Genomic DNA, 15,521 nt, shown 5'->3' with positions numbered 1-15,521 from the left:
GGCGCGGGGGCAGCTCCAGCGGCCACCGGGGCCGGCACTGGAGTGGTAAGAGCCCTATTCGACCCACTAGGGGGGAAAGCCCCTTTACCCCGCTTCCTCTCCTTGCTCTCCTTCCTCGAGAGCTTTGCTTTCCTCCTGGAAGGGCCTACGAAAGAGCTGGACTTCCTCCTTTTAGACCTCTTCCGCTTCCTTCTCGTCTCTCAGGGAGGGAGAAGAGGAAGAGGATCAGGATGAATCTCCTGTCAATAATGAAGGGTTTTGTAGATGTGGAACCGTCGTGACGGGCTGCCTGAAGGGCGACGGGAGCGTAGATGAGGGCACCGGGGGCGTGCGTAGAGCCTGCCGAGAAGCGAACCAGCCAGAGAATTCTTCCTCCTGACGCATGGGTGATCTGAAGGACGTCCTCGGTGCCATCCCTACAATGGAGTCGGGGTCTGAAGATCCTGTGGGCTGCCTCTCCTTGCCCATAACGCCCCCGGGCACCGCTGAACCTGTAAGACACTACCACGATGGAGGGGAAGGAGCCGTCCCTGACTTCCCGCACACCGGGTCTTCATTTGAGAGGGGTCCTGCGGGCACCAGAACCTCATCTACAGCACACACTCCCGCCCCACTAGCACACCCCCCACACGTCTGTCCGGTTCTCTTCAAGTAGCATAGCAGAATGGAGACAAAAGCAGTTTCTCTCTCGACCACCATCCTACGCTTCATGTAGAGCTGGATGGAAAAGGTCTCAAAATTGGGTTCGTGCACTGACAGGTTCTGGGTATTGGCCACAAAGTCTGGCACAAAACTGAAGGAGGCCTCCTTCCACCACGCAGTGTGGGTGACTAAGTAAGAGACTGAAGGTACCAGTAAGAGGCTTGAGAACAGGAGACATGTCCCACTCACAGGGACCTAACCACCCTAGGGTATGTAAGACTGCTCCAACCTCCTCATGAGCTTAAACAACTCCCACAAGGAGGAGAGGTCTATCCTTCAGTCGAAAGACCGTGCTCAAGGCTGAACAGTAGCCTTTGACAGCCAGAACTGAAAGGCGCTTCTCCCGACAAAGGCCGATAAGGAAATTCATGATCTGCACTAGAGATCCTCTGATATTATCCCTTCTATGACACTAATCACAGAAGATGGCCAACTTTCCTGGACAAACAGGTGCAAAGGACTGTCATAAGTATTCATACATTTGTGCAGTGCCTTGCAAAAAGTCTTTTGCTCAGAGGAGATGCTGAATAGCATCCAACCATGAATGAAGTTCCACCGACTTCACGGAATGGTGGTAATGTTAAAGATGCACCTGACAGAGGAATGAGGACAATTTGAGTTCTCTAAGGACCTCGATGAGTAGTGCTACCAGATCATATCACACAGCATGTGGCCATTTAAGCTACCAGGATTATCCTGAGTCCTGGTGTAAGCATCCGGGTAATCCCGAGTGTGTTTGAAGGCATCTTCGAACACGGCCCACAGGCCAAGAAGTGTTTCTGCTACGCAGGGATGTAAAGCCACTAAGACCCTAAAACCTGCCCCCTAGAAGCGGATTGTGTCTGTTAATACATTCCTCTTGCCAAGAATGTACCAGACTGACAATTCTATTGCATCTAATACTGCCCAGATGTGCATTTGCTTTGTCAGCTTCCAGTAAGAGTGCGAGACCGGATCCCCTTGCTTGTTGCCATAAGCCACTATGACGACGCTGTAGCACATCAACAATACAGAGTGCCCCCTCAACATACTTGGAATGCTTGTTTTGCAAAAAAGGTTGCATGCATTTCAAAGACATTGATGTGCACATGCTCTTTATCTAACCATTCCTGAGACGACCAGGTCGTTCAAGTATGTGCCCAAAACAACCTGGTCGTTCAAGTATGTGCCCCACACCCCTTCAATGCATCTAAGAAGTTGCATTTCTAGATGTGCAGGGTCTCCCTCTCGATGAGGGTTTCCCCCTTCAGCCAGCAGGTAAGATCATCCTATCTCCTGGCCCTATGGACAGGATGGAAAGGGAGATCGCTGGTGGTTGAGCACCAAACACCAATGAAGAGATCTCTGGTGAAGACATCCAAGTAATGAGTTCCCAGCGAGGATAGGTGATCAAGAACATACTGCCCGCGCGACCTCGGATTTCCGACTAGAAAAGAAACAGAACTACATCCTCCTAGAGCTTGCTGATACATTCGTCTGTTGGAAAAACTCTCGCTGCTGCCATATCTATCAGCATGTCCAAGTACCCAAACCTCTACTTGCATGACATTCGAGTCTCCCCTTTATCACAATCCCCAGAGTATGCCAAACTGCGAGAAACCAATCTTCACTCTATAGTAACTGCCTCATTGAGGAGGCCAGGATCAGTCAATTGTTGAGATGCATCATCAAACGTATCTCTTGCACCTGGGCCCAAGCTGCTACCAAGGTGAACACCTGAGGAGCAGCAAAGTCTTGAACTAGTAAAGTTTACTGTAGGAGAAGAAGTGGATGTACTTTCTAAAGGTATGACGCATGGATACTTGAAAACATGCGTCCTTCAGGGTCACTGGACTCATGATGTCTGATCAAACTCAGCTTAGAACATAATGTTTACCTCCTGAAATTCATTTAAAACAAACTTGTCCAGTGGCGAGAGGTCAATCACCAGCCTCCAGCACTCAGTTAATTTCTCCACCAGGAAGATTCTATTGTAGAAGCATAGAGACTCACTTCTCCAACAACTTTGATCATGTTCTCCACCATCCCTTCTACATTACCTCTGTCTGAAAGACCTGGCCTTTCAGTGATGTTGGAGGGTCAGATAACTCAATTGTAAAGTAAAATAGGGTGGCTGATGGTCCTGAAAGGGTATTAAGTAACCAGCCCATTGGATACTCCCTACCCATGGTTCAGCCACACATCTGCCAAGTTGCCCAATGGAATGACAAGTATACCCTACTCCCAGTAGCAGGAAAGGGGGAATACCAACATCTGCATTTCCTTCGTCTTCACTTCTTCCTGCCATTCCCCTTCCTATAAGGACCACATTGCGTGGCTCAAAAGAACTGTGCATAACCAGGTTGCTTTCTGGAAGAAGTTGCGGGTGGTCCTGATCAGGGTTTCGGACTTGTACCTAATTGAGCAGGCATGGCTAAACTCATGCAGCTATCTTCATGCTGGATCAGGAATTCCCGTGCAGTCCTCCACTTCTCCACACGACTCCTCAGTAGCAGAAATGTAGCAGCCCACACCAATGCGTTCCTCAGCATCAGAGCTACCTCTGAGCCAACTTTCTTTGAGAATTTGGAGACCTAAGTATCCCTACTCCTCAGTAGCAGAGATGTAACAGCCCACACCAATGAGTTCCTTAGCATCAAAGCTACCTCTGAGCCAACTTGTTTTGAGAATTTGGAGACCAAAAGCATCACTCCTCTTCAAAACCCAATTGGTCCACTGCTTTGCTGCCTGGTATTACAGGAAGTTCACTGCTGTTCCACCAGACACCATGAGACCCTTTTACTTTTCAAGAGACACCTAACCACTGGTCAAGCCACCAGACAGTTTGGAAGGAGGCCATAGCAGATGATTATATGGCCACCAACTCTGAGGAGGTAAAGGACATATCTTTAACACTGAATCTCTACAAGGCAGTGCGCACATTGACGGGTCAACATGAAAGGGGGAAGACACAGCAAGCTCTGGTGCAAATAATCTTATCCGTCTCGAGAGTCAAGGGAGCAAGATTTGTTTTTACTGACTGAAAACAGGAGAGTTCACAAATCCACAGATCTAATTGTTAACTTGATCCATGGCCAAATTAGTCAGACCTGACCAATCAAGCTCTAGGGATGGCCTCGACCATAGAGGGGCATCAAAGTGCCAATCAGATTCCCAGTTGAAGCCAAGACTACGCTCTCCCCCTTTTGAGAATACCAACTTGGGATTCTTTGACTCTGTCAGCAGTGGTCCAAGGTCTGGTGTTTTAGATACAGACGAATCTCCAGTACCCTCATAACCCGCTAGGTTGAAGGTGCTTAAGATTGCTGCAGTGAATCCCCTACAACAACATAATTGTTCTGCCCCAAGTATAAAATCAGCAATGTAATCAGGAGCTGAAGAAATCCTGGGAAGGTCAACAATACCAGGAACTGATCATGGCAAAGATGAAAGCAGGACTCGTCTTTCTCCAGTGTGCGGCAGAGGAAGGGCCCCGACTCTTATCTCGTACCTCAGCCCTTAATCCTAAGGTCTTTCATTACACAAGTGAGTAACAACAGCCAAGAGTGGTGCCATTCTCTAAACTCTCTCTACTGAAGTATCAAGATTTAAGGGAATAGTAGGAGTCCACCGTCCAGGTAGCCTAAGAAGGGTGAAGAAGGGCATTGAAGCCCTCCATCAACGGAGGAACAACTGTCCTGCCTGACTACAAGGGTAACTGGAGAAGCCTGAGTTACATAGGTCGTGACACGGATTCACAGCCCAGGCCACGAGCACTAGTCCTAGGGGGAGGGGGGGCATTCATGTGCTATTCACTCCCAAACTAGCTTGAGGTGGTGTGGTAACAAGCCCTTTCTTTACCTAACTACGACTGGCTTTCCTGAACTTCTACGAGCTCTTACTCTTCTTAAAAGAAACATCAGAACCAGAGTCAAAAATTAAATTGGACAACAAGGAAGAGGAAGAAAAACATGCACATTTCTTCCTCTTTCCAACACTCACTTCAGGCTCTGCAAGCCAAGGAGTTGAGGTTTGAGCAACCAACGACCCTCCCCAGAGGGGCAATACCACACGGGTTGCTCCAACAGGAACCCCAACACTGGGAAACAATGTCATGGGAAAGGAGGTAGGTGCACTCACAGGGGCTTGTGACACAAACACAGGTGTGTGCACAGGAATAGAGGGAGCATGGGCTATGGGCCCCTGATATCCAGGTACAAAGGTCTAAGTAGCTAATACAGGAGTGACCAGGTCAAGGGTGATGAAAGGGGGAAACACGCACTTTCGTATCCAACTTGCTGGACCTTTTCTGGTATCACAGGACAAACCTTTATAATTTTGGGGGGGGGGCTTTGCATGGGCACAACTAGGGACATCATTGGAGTCAGTGAAACTGGCATCACCACAGGAGACTATTGCACTGGGGATATCACCAATGGCAACAATGGTGCTGGGAACACCAGGGTGGGGGGGGGGGCCCAAGGTAGCCTTAGCTACTATCTCCCTCAAGCCTTCCTTAGATCAAACTAGTTATCGGTGGTTTACACAACCAACTGTAAGCCTGCCACTGCGCAGGAGGCCATGACCTTCACTCGGCACACAAGGATGACTGTAAACAATCGTGCCTCTTACGAAGCACAAAGAGGGTGTGGATCTAAAGACTGTAAACGAAAGATGAAAAAGCTTGGTAAGGGTGCAACAGTACGTCCCTACTCGTTGCAGCCGAAAACAAAACTGACATGCTTCTGACAAGTGGCGGAACGGGACTTCTTGCCTGTGCTCACTACCTCATTAACAAATTCACCGGCTGTTCTTGCTCTGCTTACAGGGAAGACAGATTCCCTATGTTGAGGACAAAAGGTTTATATACACATAAAAAGAAATCCAGGATTTTTCAAAGTACAGTACTATAATTTGCATTTTCATGACTATACAACCTTGAGTCACTTTTAACTAGAGTGTCTTCAAAAAGACTGCCCCTTGAGGAGCATAAATAACCAAAAAAATTAACCAAACAATTAACAACCAAGACTGGACAACCTGGAGGCACGGCCCTGTGTCCCTCTCATCACTAAAGCCTTACCATAAGCTTCAGTAACTGAAGCATGAGGGCTAACCAGAGCATCCTCCTCTGTCTTACGAAAGCTGACATGTGGATATAGGATAGCAACATTTAGCAAAAAATTATGTAGAAGCTGCTCAGGCTTGTGGTGATGAATGAAGACACTGCGTGCAAAATGATGAACAAAGTATTTTTTATTCATAAAATGATGAGGAACAAATCTCTGGACATCTCTGAACAGTCTTTTAATATTACTGATATGAGCACCTTTGTCACACAGCACATTTACTTTGCGGTTTACAGTTCTGCGAGTGTAACCAATGTCTGACAAATTTTCACAAATTGACAACTTGCCACTGTGGATTTCACTTCCTGCCTTAACATGTTTTTGAATAATTGGCAAAAGAGTTGAAGCATCCTGCTCTTTGTTTATCAATAATACTAAAACGAATTTTTTAGAATTTCGCTCAATACCACCAAATACCCATATCACAGAATGTTCAAGTTCTTTACTATATGCATACCTCTTGAACTTCTTTTTCTTTATCTCTACAATAATGCCTGGACCACTAACAACTGGCTGATTGTGGAAAAAGTATTTCATTACCAAAAAAACATTTAAGCCTCCACTTTTGAGATGTTTCAGGGGTCAGCCCAAGGCTACTAGGGACACTTCCTCATGCGGGCAACCTCTTCAAAAAGATCTGAATTAAAATGATGGCCCACCAAGGTTCGATATGGACAGAGTCCATAAATGTTCCTTTGAAGGCGGTGACGGAAAAGCCACACATGCGGCGGTCTCTTTTCTTAGGAATCTTGAATGAACGACCGCAGGTCCACTGCTTAACTTGTGACCTATACATACATGGCTTTCCACAATAAGGGCAGTAAACTTTAGTTGGAATTACCCCATGTTTCTTCAAGATTTCAATAGCAGCCTCATTATTATGCCAGAAGTGTTCGCAAGCCTGCCATGAGGGGTAGTTACATCCATCACATAGGGCAGTCATCATGTAATTAAGATAGAACTGAATACAATATAGTGTTCATTACATCCTGGGTTGAAAAAAAATAAACCAGAAATTATTATTGTTGGTCTTCAAACTCATAGAAAGTACTGTATAACAAAAGATATGCACTAACACAACCACTAACAGGCTCGATACATGGGAATGACCTGGGAATACATGGCCAAAGACAATAATGCTTGAACTGTTTTGAGGACAATTTGTATACAAATGCAATCATAAAGGTCAAGTACTAATGTGCTTGTAGACAATTCTTTTTTCAGGTAAAATCTACAAATCAAGAAAAATAAATTGTCATAAAAATTTTAATGGCAAAGTGTGTATTTATCTGCGACCACCGTTAGGTTAGTAAACTGGGGTAGCCTATTAGAAACGGTAGAAACTGTCTACAGTAGGCTATGCTTAACCCGACAATAGAGCCAAGTTATATGGCTGAACGAAGTAAAAGAATCTTTGAACTGCAGCAAGTTGTAATAACTTCATCAATTGCACTACAACACCACCAGATGTACACAAAGCATCTAACACGCTAACTTAATAATCAGCCAAGATAAGCTTCCAAGTATAAACACCTTTATGACACAGCATCGCAATAACACACTTTCCCTCTAGGCATTTGAGATGTAATGATTTTTGAGACTTTGTCTAATTTGGTATTGCTTTATTGTCCATCTATTTCAATTCTAAATACTTACACCAAAAATTTCTTATTCTTTTAACAATTAATAACTTACACCAAACATCTAAAGATAGAAAAACCTTAAATATAAGTAGACCTACACTATTGTACATACAATACAGTATACTGTAATGTACAATGCTCAGTCGTATACTATATAACATGTTCCCACTTTACATCAGAAGAACTGATAATGTAAAGGCTTCAAAGACAATATTTATGATAAGGGGATTTGACAATGAATACAAACAGGGTACTGTATCATGCTTTATGACTCTGAATACTTAAAAAATACTTAAATATGTAACAAAAGACTTTCTTGTGTTCTGCAATGCAACGGGCCTTTTCCAGTAGTGGTTGAATCAGGAAAAATCCTCTCAAGTAAAAAGATACTTATGGTTCTAAAGTAGTGAGAGGTGAATGCTCGACTGCTTGGATGAGGATTGAAACTGATAGACAAGAATGATCATGAATGGGAGGTAAATCAGTTGTTATTTGCGGATGATACTGTACTGGTTGTAGACTCAGAAGAGAAACTTGGCCGATTAGTGACAGATTCTGTAAGGGTTTGTGAGAAAAGGAAGTTGAGAGTTAATGTGGGTAAGAGTGAGGTTAGGAGATGTACGAGAAGGGGTGGTGCGAGGTTGAATATCATGATGAATGGAGAGTTACTTGAGGAGGTGGATCAATTTAAGTACTTGGGGTCTGTTGTTGCAGCAAATGGTGTGGAGTGGAAGCAGATGTACGTCCGAGAGTGAAAGAAGGATGCAGTGTTGGGGCAGTAAAAGGAGTGGTAAAGAATAGAGGGTTAGGCATGAATGTAAAGACAGTTCAATATGAGAAAGTGATTGTACCAACTGTGATGTATGGATTGGAGTTGTGGGGAATGAAAGTGACGGAGAGACAGAAATTGAATGTGTTAGAGATGAAGTGTCTGAGGAGTATGGCTGGTGTATCTCGAGTAGATAGGGTTAAGAACGAAGTAGTGAGGGTGAGAACGGGTGTATGAAATGATTTAGCCGCTAGAGTGGATATAAATGTGTTGAGGTGGTTTGGCCATGTTGAGAAAATGGAAAATGGCTGTCTGCTAAAGATGATGATGAATGCAAGAGTTGATGGGAGAAGTACAAGAGGAAGGCCAAGGTTTGGGTGGATGGATGGAGTGTAGAAAGCTCTGGGTGAGAGGAGAATAGATGTGAGAGAGGCATGAGAGCGTGCTAGAAATAGGAATGAATGGCATGCGATTGTGACGCAGTTCCTGTAGGCCCTGCTACTTTCTCCAATCGCCTTGGACTAAAGGCGGAGGTAGCAGCAGTAGGGGATTCAGCGTTATGAAGCGTCACCTGTCGTGGATAACAACGGAAGGTAGGCTGTGGCACCCTAGCCGTACCAGCCAAACTCGGTTGAGTCCCTTGTCACACTGGGAGGAGCATGGAGAAGAAAGGTCCCCTATTTTTTTCATTTGTTTGATGTCGGCTAACCCCCAAAATTGGGGGAAGTGCCTTGGTATATAAGTATAGAGGGTTCTAAAGCAAAGGCTTTCCTAACCAATAATCTCTTTCTCTCTCGCATAATTATACATACATACATACATATACCAAGGCACTTCCCCCAATTTTGGGGGTTAGCCGACATCAACAAAAGAAACAAAACAAAAAGGTGACCTCTACTCTCTACATTCCTCCCAGCATGACAAGGGACTCAACCGAGTTCAGTTGGTACTGCTAGGGCGTCACAGCCCACCCTCCCCCGTTATCCACCATAGATGAAGCTTCATAATGCTGAATCCCCTACTGCTGCTACCTCCGCGGTCATCTAAGGCACCGGAGGAAGCAGCAGGGCCTACCGGAACTGCGTCACAATTGCTCGCCATTCATTCCTATTTCTAGCACGCTCTCTTGCCTCTCTCACATCTATCCTATCACCCAGAGCTTTCTTCACTCCATCCATCCACCCAAACCTTGGCCTTCCTCTTGTACTTCTCCCATTAACTCTTGCATTCATCACCTTCTTTAGCAGACAGCCATTTTCCATTTTCTCAACATGGCCAAACCACCTCAACACACTCATATCCACTCTAGCTGCTAACTCATTTCTTACACCCGTTCTCACCTTCACCACTTCGTTCCTAACCCTATCTACTCGAGATACACCAGCCCTACTCCTTAGACACTTCATCTCAAACAAATTCAATTTCTGTCTCTCCATCACTTTCATTCCCTACAACTCCGATCCATACATCACAGTTGGTACAATCACTTTCTCATATTGAACTGTCTTTACATTTATGCCTAACCCTCTATTCTTTACTACTCCCTTAACTGCCCCCAACACTTCGCAACCTTCATTCACTCTCTGACGTACATCTGCTTCCACTCCACCATTTGCTGCAACAACAGACCCTAAGTACTTAAACTGATCCACCTCCTTAAATAACTCTCAATTCAACCTTCCACCACCTTCCCTTCCCATACATCTCATAACCTTACTCTTACCCACATTAACTCTCAACTTCCTTCTCTCACACACCCTTCCAAATTCTGTCACTAGTCGGTAAAGCTTCTCTTCTGTGTCTGCAACCAGTACAGTATCATCCGCAAACAACAACTGATTTATCTTCCATTCATGTTCATTCTCGTCTACCAGTTTTAATCCTCGTCCAAGCACTCGAGCATTCACCTCTCTCACCAATCCATCAACATACAAGTTAAACAACCACGGCGACATCACACATCCCTGTCTCAGCCCCACTCTCACCGGAAACCAATCACTCACTTCATTTCCTATTCTAACAAATGCTTTATTACCTTTGTAGAAACTTTTCACTGCTTGCAACAACCTTCCACCAGCTCCATATAACCTCATCACATTCCACATTGCTTCCCTATCAACTCTATCATACGCTTTCTCAAGATCCACAAACGCAACATACACCTCCTTACCTTTTGCTAAATATTTCTCGCATATCTGCCTAACTGTAAAAATCTGATTCATACAACCCCTACCTCTAATAAAACCACCCTGTACTTCTAAGATTGCATTCTCTGTTTTATCCTTAATCCTATTAATCATTACTCTACCATACACTTTTCCAACCACACTCATCAAACTAATACCTCTTGAATTACAACTCTCATGCACATCTCCCTTACCCTTATATAGTGGTACAATACATGCACAAACCCAATCTAATGGTACCATTGACAACACAAAACACATATTAAACAATCTCACCAACCATTCAAGTACAGTCACACCCCCCTCCTTCAACATCTCAGCTCTCACACCATCCATACCAGATGCTTTTCCTACTCTCGTTTCATTTAGTGCTCTCCTCACTTCCTCTATTGTTATCTCTCTCTCATCACCGGCACCTCAACACCTGCAACAGCAATTATATCTGCCTCCCTATTATCCTCTACATTCCGTAAACTTTCAAAATATTCCGCCCACCTTTTCCTTGCCTCCTCTCCTTTTAACAACCTTCCATTTCCATCTTTCACTGTCTCTTCAATTCTTGAGCCAGCCTTCCTTACTCTCTTCACTTCTTTCCAAAACTTCTTCTTATTCTCTTCATATGACTGACCCAATCCCTGACCCCACCTCAGGTCAGCTGCACTCTTTGCCTCACGTACCTTGCGCTTTACTTCCACCTTTTTCTCTCTATTTTTCATACTTCTCTATACTATTACTCTGCAGCCATTCTTCAAAAGCCCTCTTTTTCTCTTCCACTTTTACCTTCACTCCTTCATTCCACCATTCACTGCCCTTCCTCATGCTGCCTCCAACAACCTTCTTGCCACACACATCACTTGCAATCCCAACAAAATTTTCTTTTACTAACTTCCACTCCTCTAAATTACCAGTTTCTCTTACTTTCACTTCGTCATATGCCATTTTCAACCTTTCCTGATATTTACTTTTTACCCCCGGTTTCATTAGCTCTTCAACCCTCACTAGCTCCCTTTTACATCCACCTACTCTATTCCCCCACTCTTTGGCTACAACTAATTTTCCTTCCACCAAAAAATGATCAGACATACCGTTAGCCATACCCCTAAACACGTGCACGTCCTTCAATCTACTCTTTTAGTTATCAACACATAATCAATTAATGCCCTTTCTACTGCTCTTCCATTTGTCACTCTTACCCATGTATACTTGTTTTTATCTTTCTTTTTGAAAAAGCTAGCACTTATTACTATCTCTTGTTCAACATATCTTACCAGTCTCTCACCACTCTCATTTTCACCTGGTAAGCCATACTTTCCAATGACACCTTCTACCTCTCCAGCGCCCACTCTAGCATTTAAGTCACCCATGACAACTACATAATTCCTTCTACCCAGTCCTTCTACACACCTATTTAATTCATTCCAGAACTCATTCCGCTCTTCTTCATTTTTCTCACTACCTGGCCCATACGCACTGACAAACGCCCAACATTCCCTACCCAACCTAACCCTTACCCACATTAACCTAGATGATATCGCCTTCCATTCCACTACTTTACCTGTCATCCATTCACTCAGCAATAAAGCCACACCCTCTATCTCTCTTCCCCATTCCATCCCAGACACTCTACCAGACATTTCACAAAACATCACTTCATCCTTTCCTTTCATCTTTGTCTCACACAAGGCCAATACATCCATCCTTCTATTCCTAAACATACTTCCAATCTCAAATCTTTTACTCTCTATCGTACTACATCCACGCACATTCAAACACCCCAAAACTAGAGTGCGGGGAGCAGTCACTCTCCCCCCAGCTCCATCTCTTTGTTGACGTCGCGCAGGATTATATACAGGAGTGGGTTCCCAAGCCCCTCGTCCCGTCCCTTTTAGTCGCCTCTTACGACACGCAGGGATAACGTTAGCACTATTCTAATTGTTTTTATGCCCCCGAGGCCACAGGAAGAAATATCTAGACATCATCATCATCTCCTCCTATGCCTATTGAAGCAAAGGGCCTTGGACAGATTTTGCCAGCCATCTCTATCTTCAGATTTTAATTCAATACTTCTCATCTCCTCCTCCATGTTTCATAGTCCTCAGCCATGTAGGCCTGGGTCTTCCAACTCTTCAGTCTGTTAAAAAAATAACCCAGAGCATTATCACTATTAAGCATGTAACTGGCATTTACAAGGCGATAGCACATCTTATAAATTCGCGATTGACATTTTATTCAAAATCACTTGGCTAGAAATGAAAAGCATTTGGGATTAGATTGGATATATGAAGTTTGTGCCATATAACCTGGAGCTGGGCCCTGTGAGACGATTCAGCAACCCTGCAGTTACACAAAGGAGAGTTAAGGAGGTTTGGCAGCAAGACGGAAGAAAAGCTGGGTAAAATAAGGCATTCCACAACTTCATATTATCATTTGAGACTACTCTAACTTGTTTAGCTTTTAACACACATTACAGTATTCTCCTCCACCCTGGCAAGCCTTGCATAGGTATATAATTGAAACATTACTCCATTTTCAATAATGGAATGTCAGGGCGTTTGTATGATAACGGGCACCTGTATGTATGATGACGGCTGACTAAGAATATGGCAGTGTAAGGGGGGGGGTCACACGGGGACGTCAGGCCCCCGTGTTAGATAAGTAGGTAAGGACATGGCTTGTAGGTTAGGGTAGGGAGGGGGAGTTTAGGTTAGTAAGTGTGCCTATGTTATGCTCGCTGGAGGAGCTGGCATCTGATATACAAAAGCTCTGAAATTTCTTAACTATTCAACTCAAATTCTGTTCAGCATAACGTGTCATACTTTAGGTATGTAGGTATTCCCACACTGGATTGGAAACAACACAGATTTTAGTAAATTAAGATAATTGTATTATCTATTGGGTAAGCTTATCCAATTTACATATCCCACATCACCTACACATGCAAACATGAAGGTCAAGTAATTTACTGCAAGACGATTCCCCTATTTAGGCAAAAGCTACAAGATAAAATTGATTTCATCATGAAAATTATATCAACTGTATTTATTTGGAACTGTCTTTAGGCCTAAGATAGTAAAACAGAGATAGCCTATTGGATACGGTTGCGACTGCCAATGGTAGGCTTCGCTAATCCCAGCAGTGGTTCGAAGTCATGAGACTGAACAAGGTAACAGACTTTCTTAGCTGTAGCAACTTGCAATAAATTTATAAAATACAATGAAACACATCTCGATGGTCCGACCGAAGGACAGACAGAGGCGCTGACACGCTGACTAAACAATCGCCCAGGGATAAGCTTGCCAAGGATAAAACACCTTTATGAACCAGAGTCGTGATAACACGCCTTCCCTACACGGATTTGGGTTATTTCTGGCAATCGCCCGTTGTCAGGGCGTATTCACAACCCCTATCAAGCTTTCAACAACCGGAGGCCCTGCAGAGGGACTCCTGACGAAGGACGCGGCGACCACAACAGCAGGAGTGCGCCTGCAAAACACCGAGACACGCCACTCGACAACAACAGTTTCGATCTTCGCCGCTCAAATACGAGGAACACAGACATTATCGTTATTTCGGCCAAATCACTGGCCTTTGCTTAACCATATCAACGATGTCAAACTAACCTAGAAATTACAACACATCCAGAGGAGTCACTTTTAGTAAGAACACTTTTTGGCGGCCATAACACAAGCCTTCAATACACAAGATGATTTCCAAGCTCCGATTGGTCAATGGTAGTGACGTCATTAGCCGCCATATATAAACATCGTCTGGGTCTATTGGGTGCATTATGGAGCGACATTATTATTATTATTATTATTATTATTATTATTATTATTATTATTATTATTATTATTATTATTATTAATTGCCAAGCTACAACCCTACTTGAAAAAGCAGAATGCTATAAGCCCAGGGGTTCCAACAGGGAAAATAGCCCAGTGAGGAAAGGAAACAAGGAAAAAATATATATTTTAAGATTGATATTAAAATATATATCTCCTATATAAACTTTAAAAACTTTAACAAAACAAGAGGAAGACAATTAAGATAGAATAGTGTGCATGAGTGTACCCCTCAAGCAAGAGAACTCTAACCCCAGACAGTGGAAGACCATGGTACAGAGGCTATGGCACTACCCAAGACTAGAGAACAATGATTTGATTTTGGAGTGAACTTCTCCTAGAAGAGCTGCTTACCATAGCTAAAGAGTCTCTTCTACCCTTACCAAGAGGAAAGTAGCCATTGAACAATTACAGTGCAGTAGTTAACCCCTTTGGTGAAGAAGAAATTGTGTTTTGATACTTGTTAAATTTGCAATGATATATTGAATTCCATTTACTATTTTTTCATAGGCATCATTTTAAGGATTTGAAGACATTAATCCTTTACAGCGGTTAAATATAGAAAAAAAAAACAGTCTCCCTACATGGTAAAGGAAAATATGTGCACAACAGGACAAGTTGTCCATGATATTAAGATTGAACTTGCTAGCGTTTTGTGCATCACTAGGTTTACTTGACAGTTTTTATCATTAGGTCTGCCGTGTCATTTTCAGAATAAATGCGAACTATTTTCCCCAACTATATAGAAGTTTTTGCGTTTCCTCTTTCGAGTATGAATTTTCTTCTGGTTTTAGTAGGATATCTGGCCCAATCTTTGGAGCCAATGTACACCACTGTGAATATGATACGAAATTAAACATTAGAAGTTAAAACAGTCAAGAAAATTTAAATGTCAGTCTGAAATGAATGCATTATATTTTCACTCCATCATCTCTTACAAACTTTCAAAAATCGTTTTCAGCCCAAAAATTTTTCAAAATGTTTAGCCCAGTGGTCCCCAACCTTCTTCCAGCGGCGAACCCATTTTAGCTTCACCATAATTTTCGCACCCCACTCAAATATGAAGGCTATATTCATATTCTTTTATTTTTTTTAAATAAAAAAAATAATTGATTAAGATATACTGGTTATCATTGAATAGCAAAAACCACAAAATGCACTTATATATATGATGATATAATTAATTTATACAACACACACTACATAATATAATGTTATTGATATGAGTAACAGAAGCATTACAATGATAATAAACAGTGATGTTTTTCATG

General features: G+C 43.2%; 1 protein-coding gene across 4 annotated transcripts in view; it reads right to left on the bottom strand.

Annotated features, from left to right (window-relative positions):
* Positions 1 to 14,132, bottom strand: part of woc (without children) — a 119,023-nt gene extending 104,891 nt beyond the window's left edge. The window contains exon 1 of one of the 4 annotated variants that reach the window (XM_068374096.1): positions 14,029 to 14,132. Coding sequence is in view for 1 of the 4 variants with exons in the window: in XM_068374095.1 (XP_068230196.1) it covers positions 5,765 to 6,347 (583 nt within the window). In the remaining 3 variants the exon portion in view is untranslated. The other 3 variants (XM_068374098.1, XM_068374097.1, XM_068374095.1) reach the window with 3 other exon arrangements.
* Positions 14,133 to 15,521: the final 1,389 nt, after the last annotated feature.

Source organism: Palaemon carinicauda, chromosome 5 (genome assembly GCF_036898095.1).
Source record: "Palaemon carinicauda isolate YSFRI2023 chromosome 5, ASM3689809v2, whole genome shotgun sequence".
In the NCBI taxonomy this organism is placed as follows: Eukaryota; Metazoa; Arthropoda; class Malacostraca; order Decapoda; family Palaemonidae; genus Palaemon; species Palaemon carinicauda.
The sequence above is the reverse complement of the archived record's forward strand: the minus strand, read 5'-3'. Positions and strand labels throughout refer to the sequence as shown.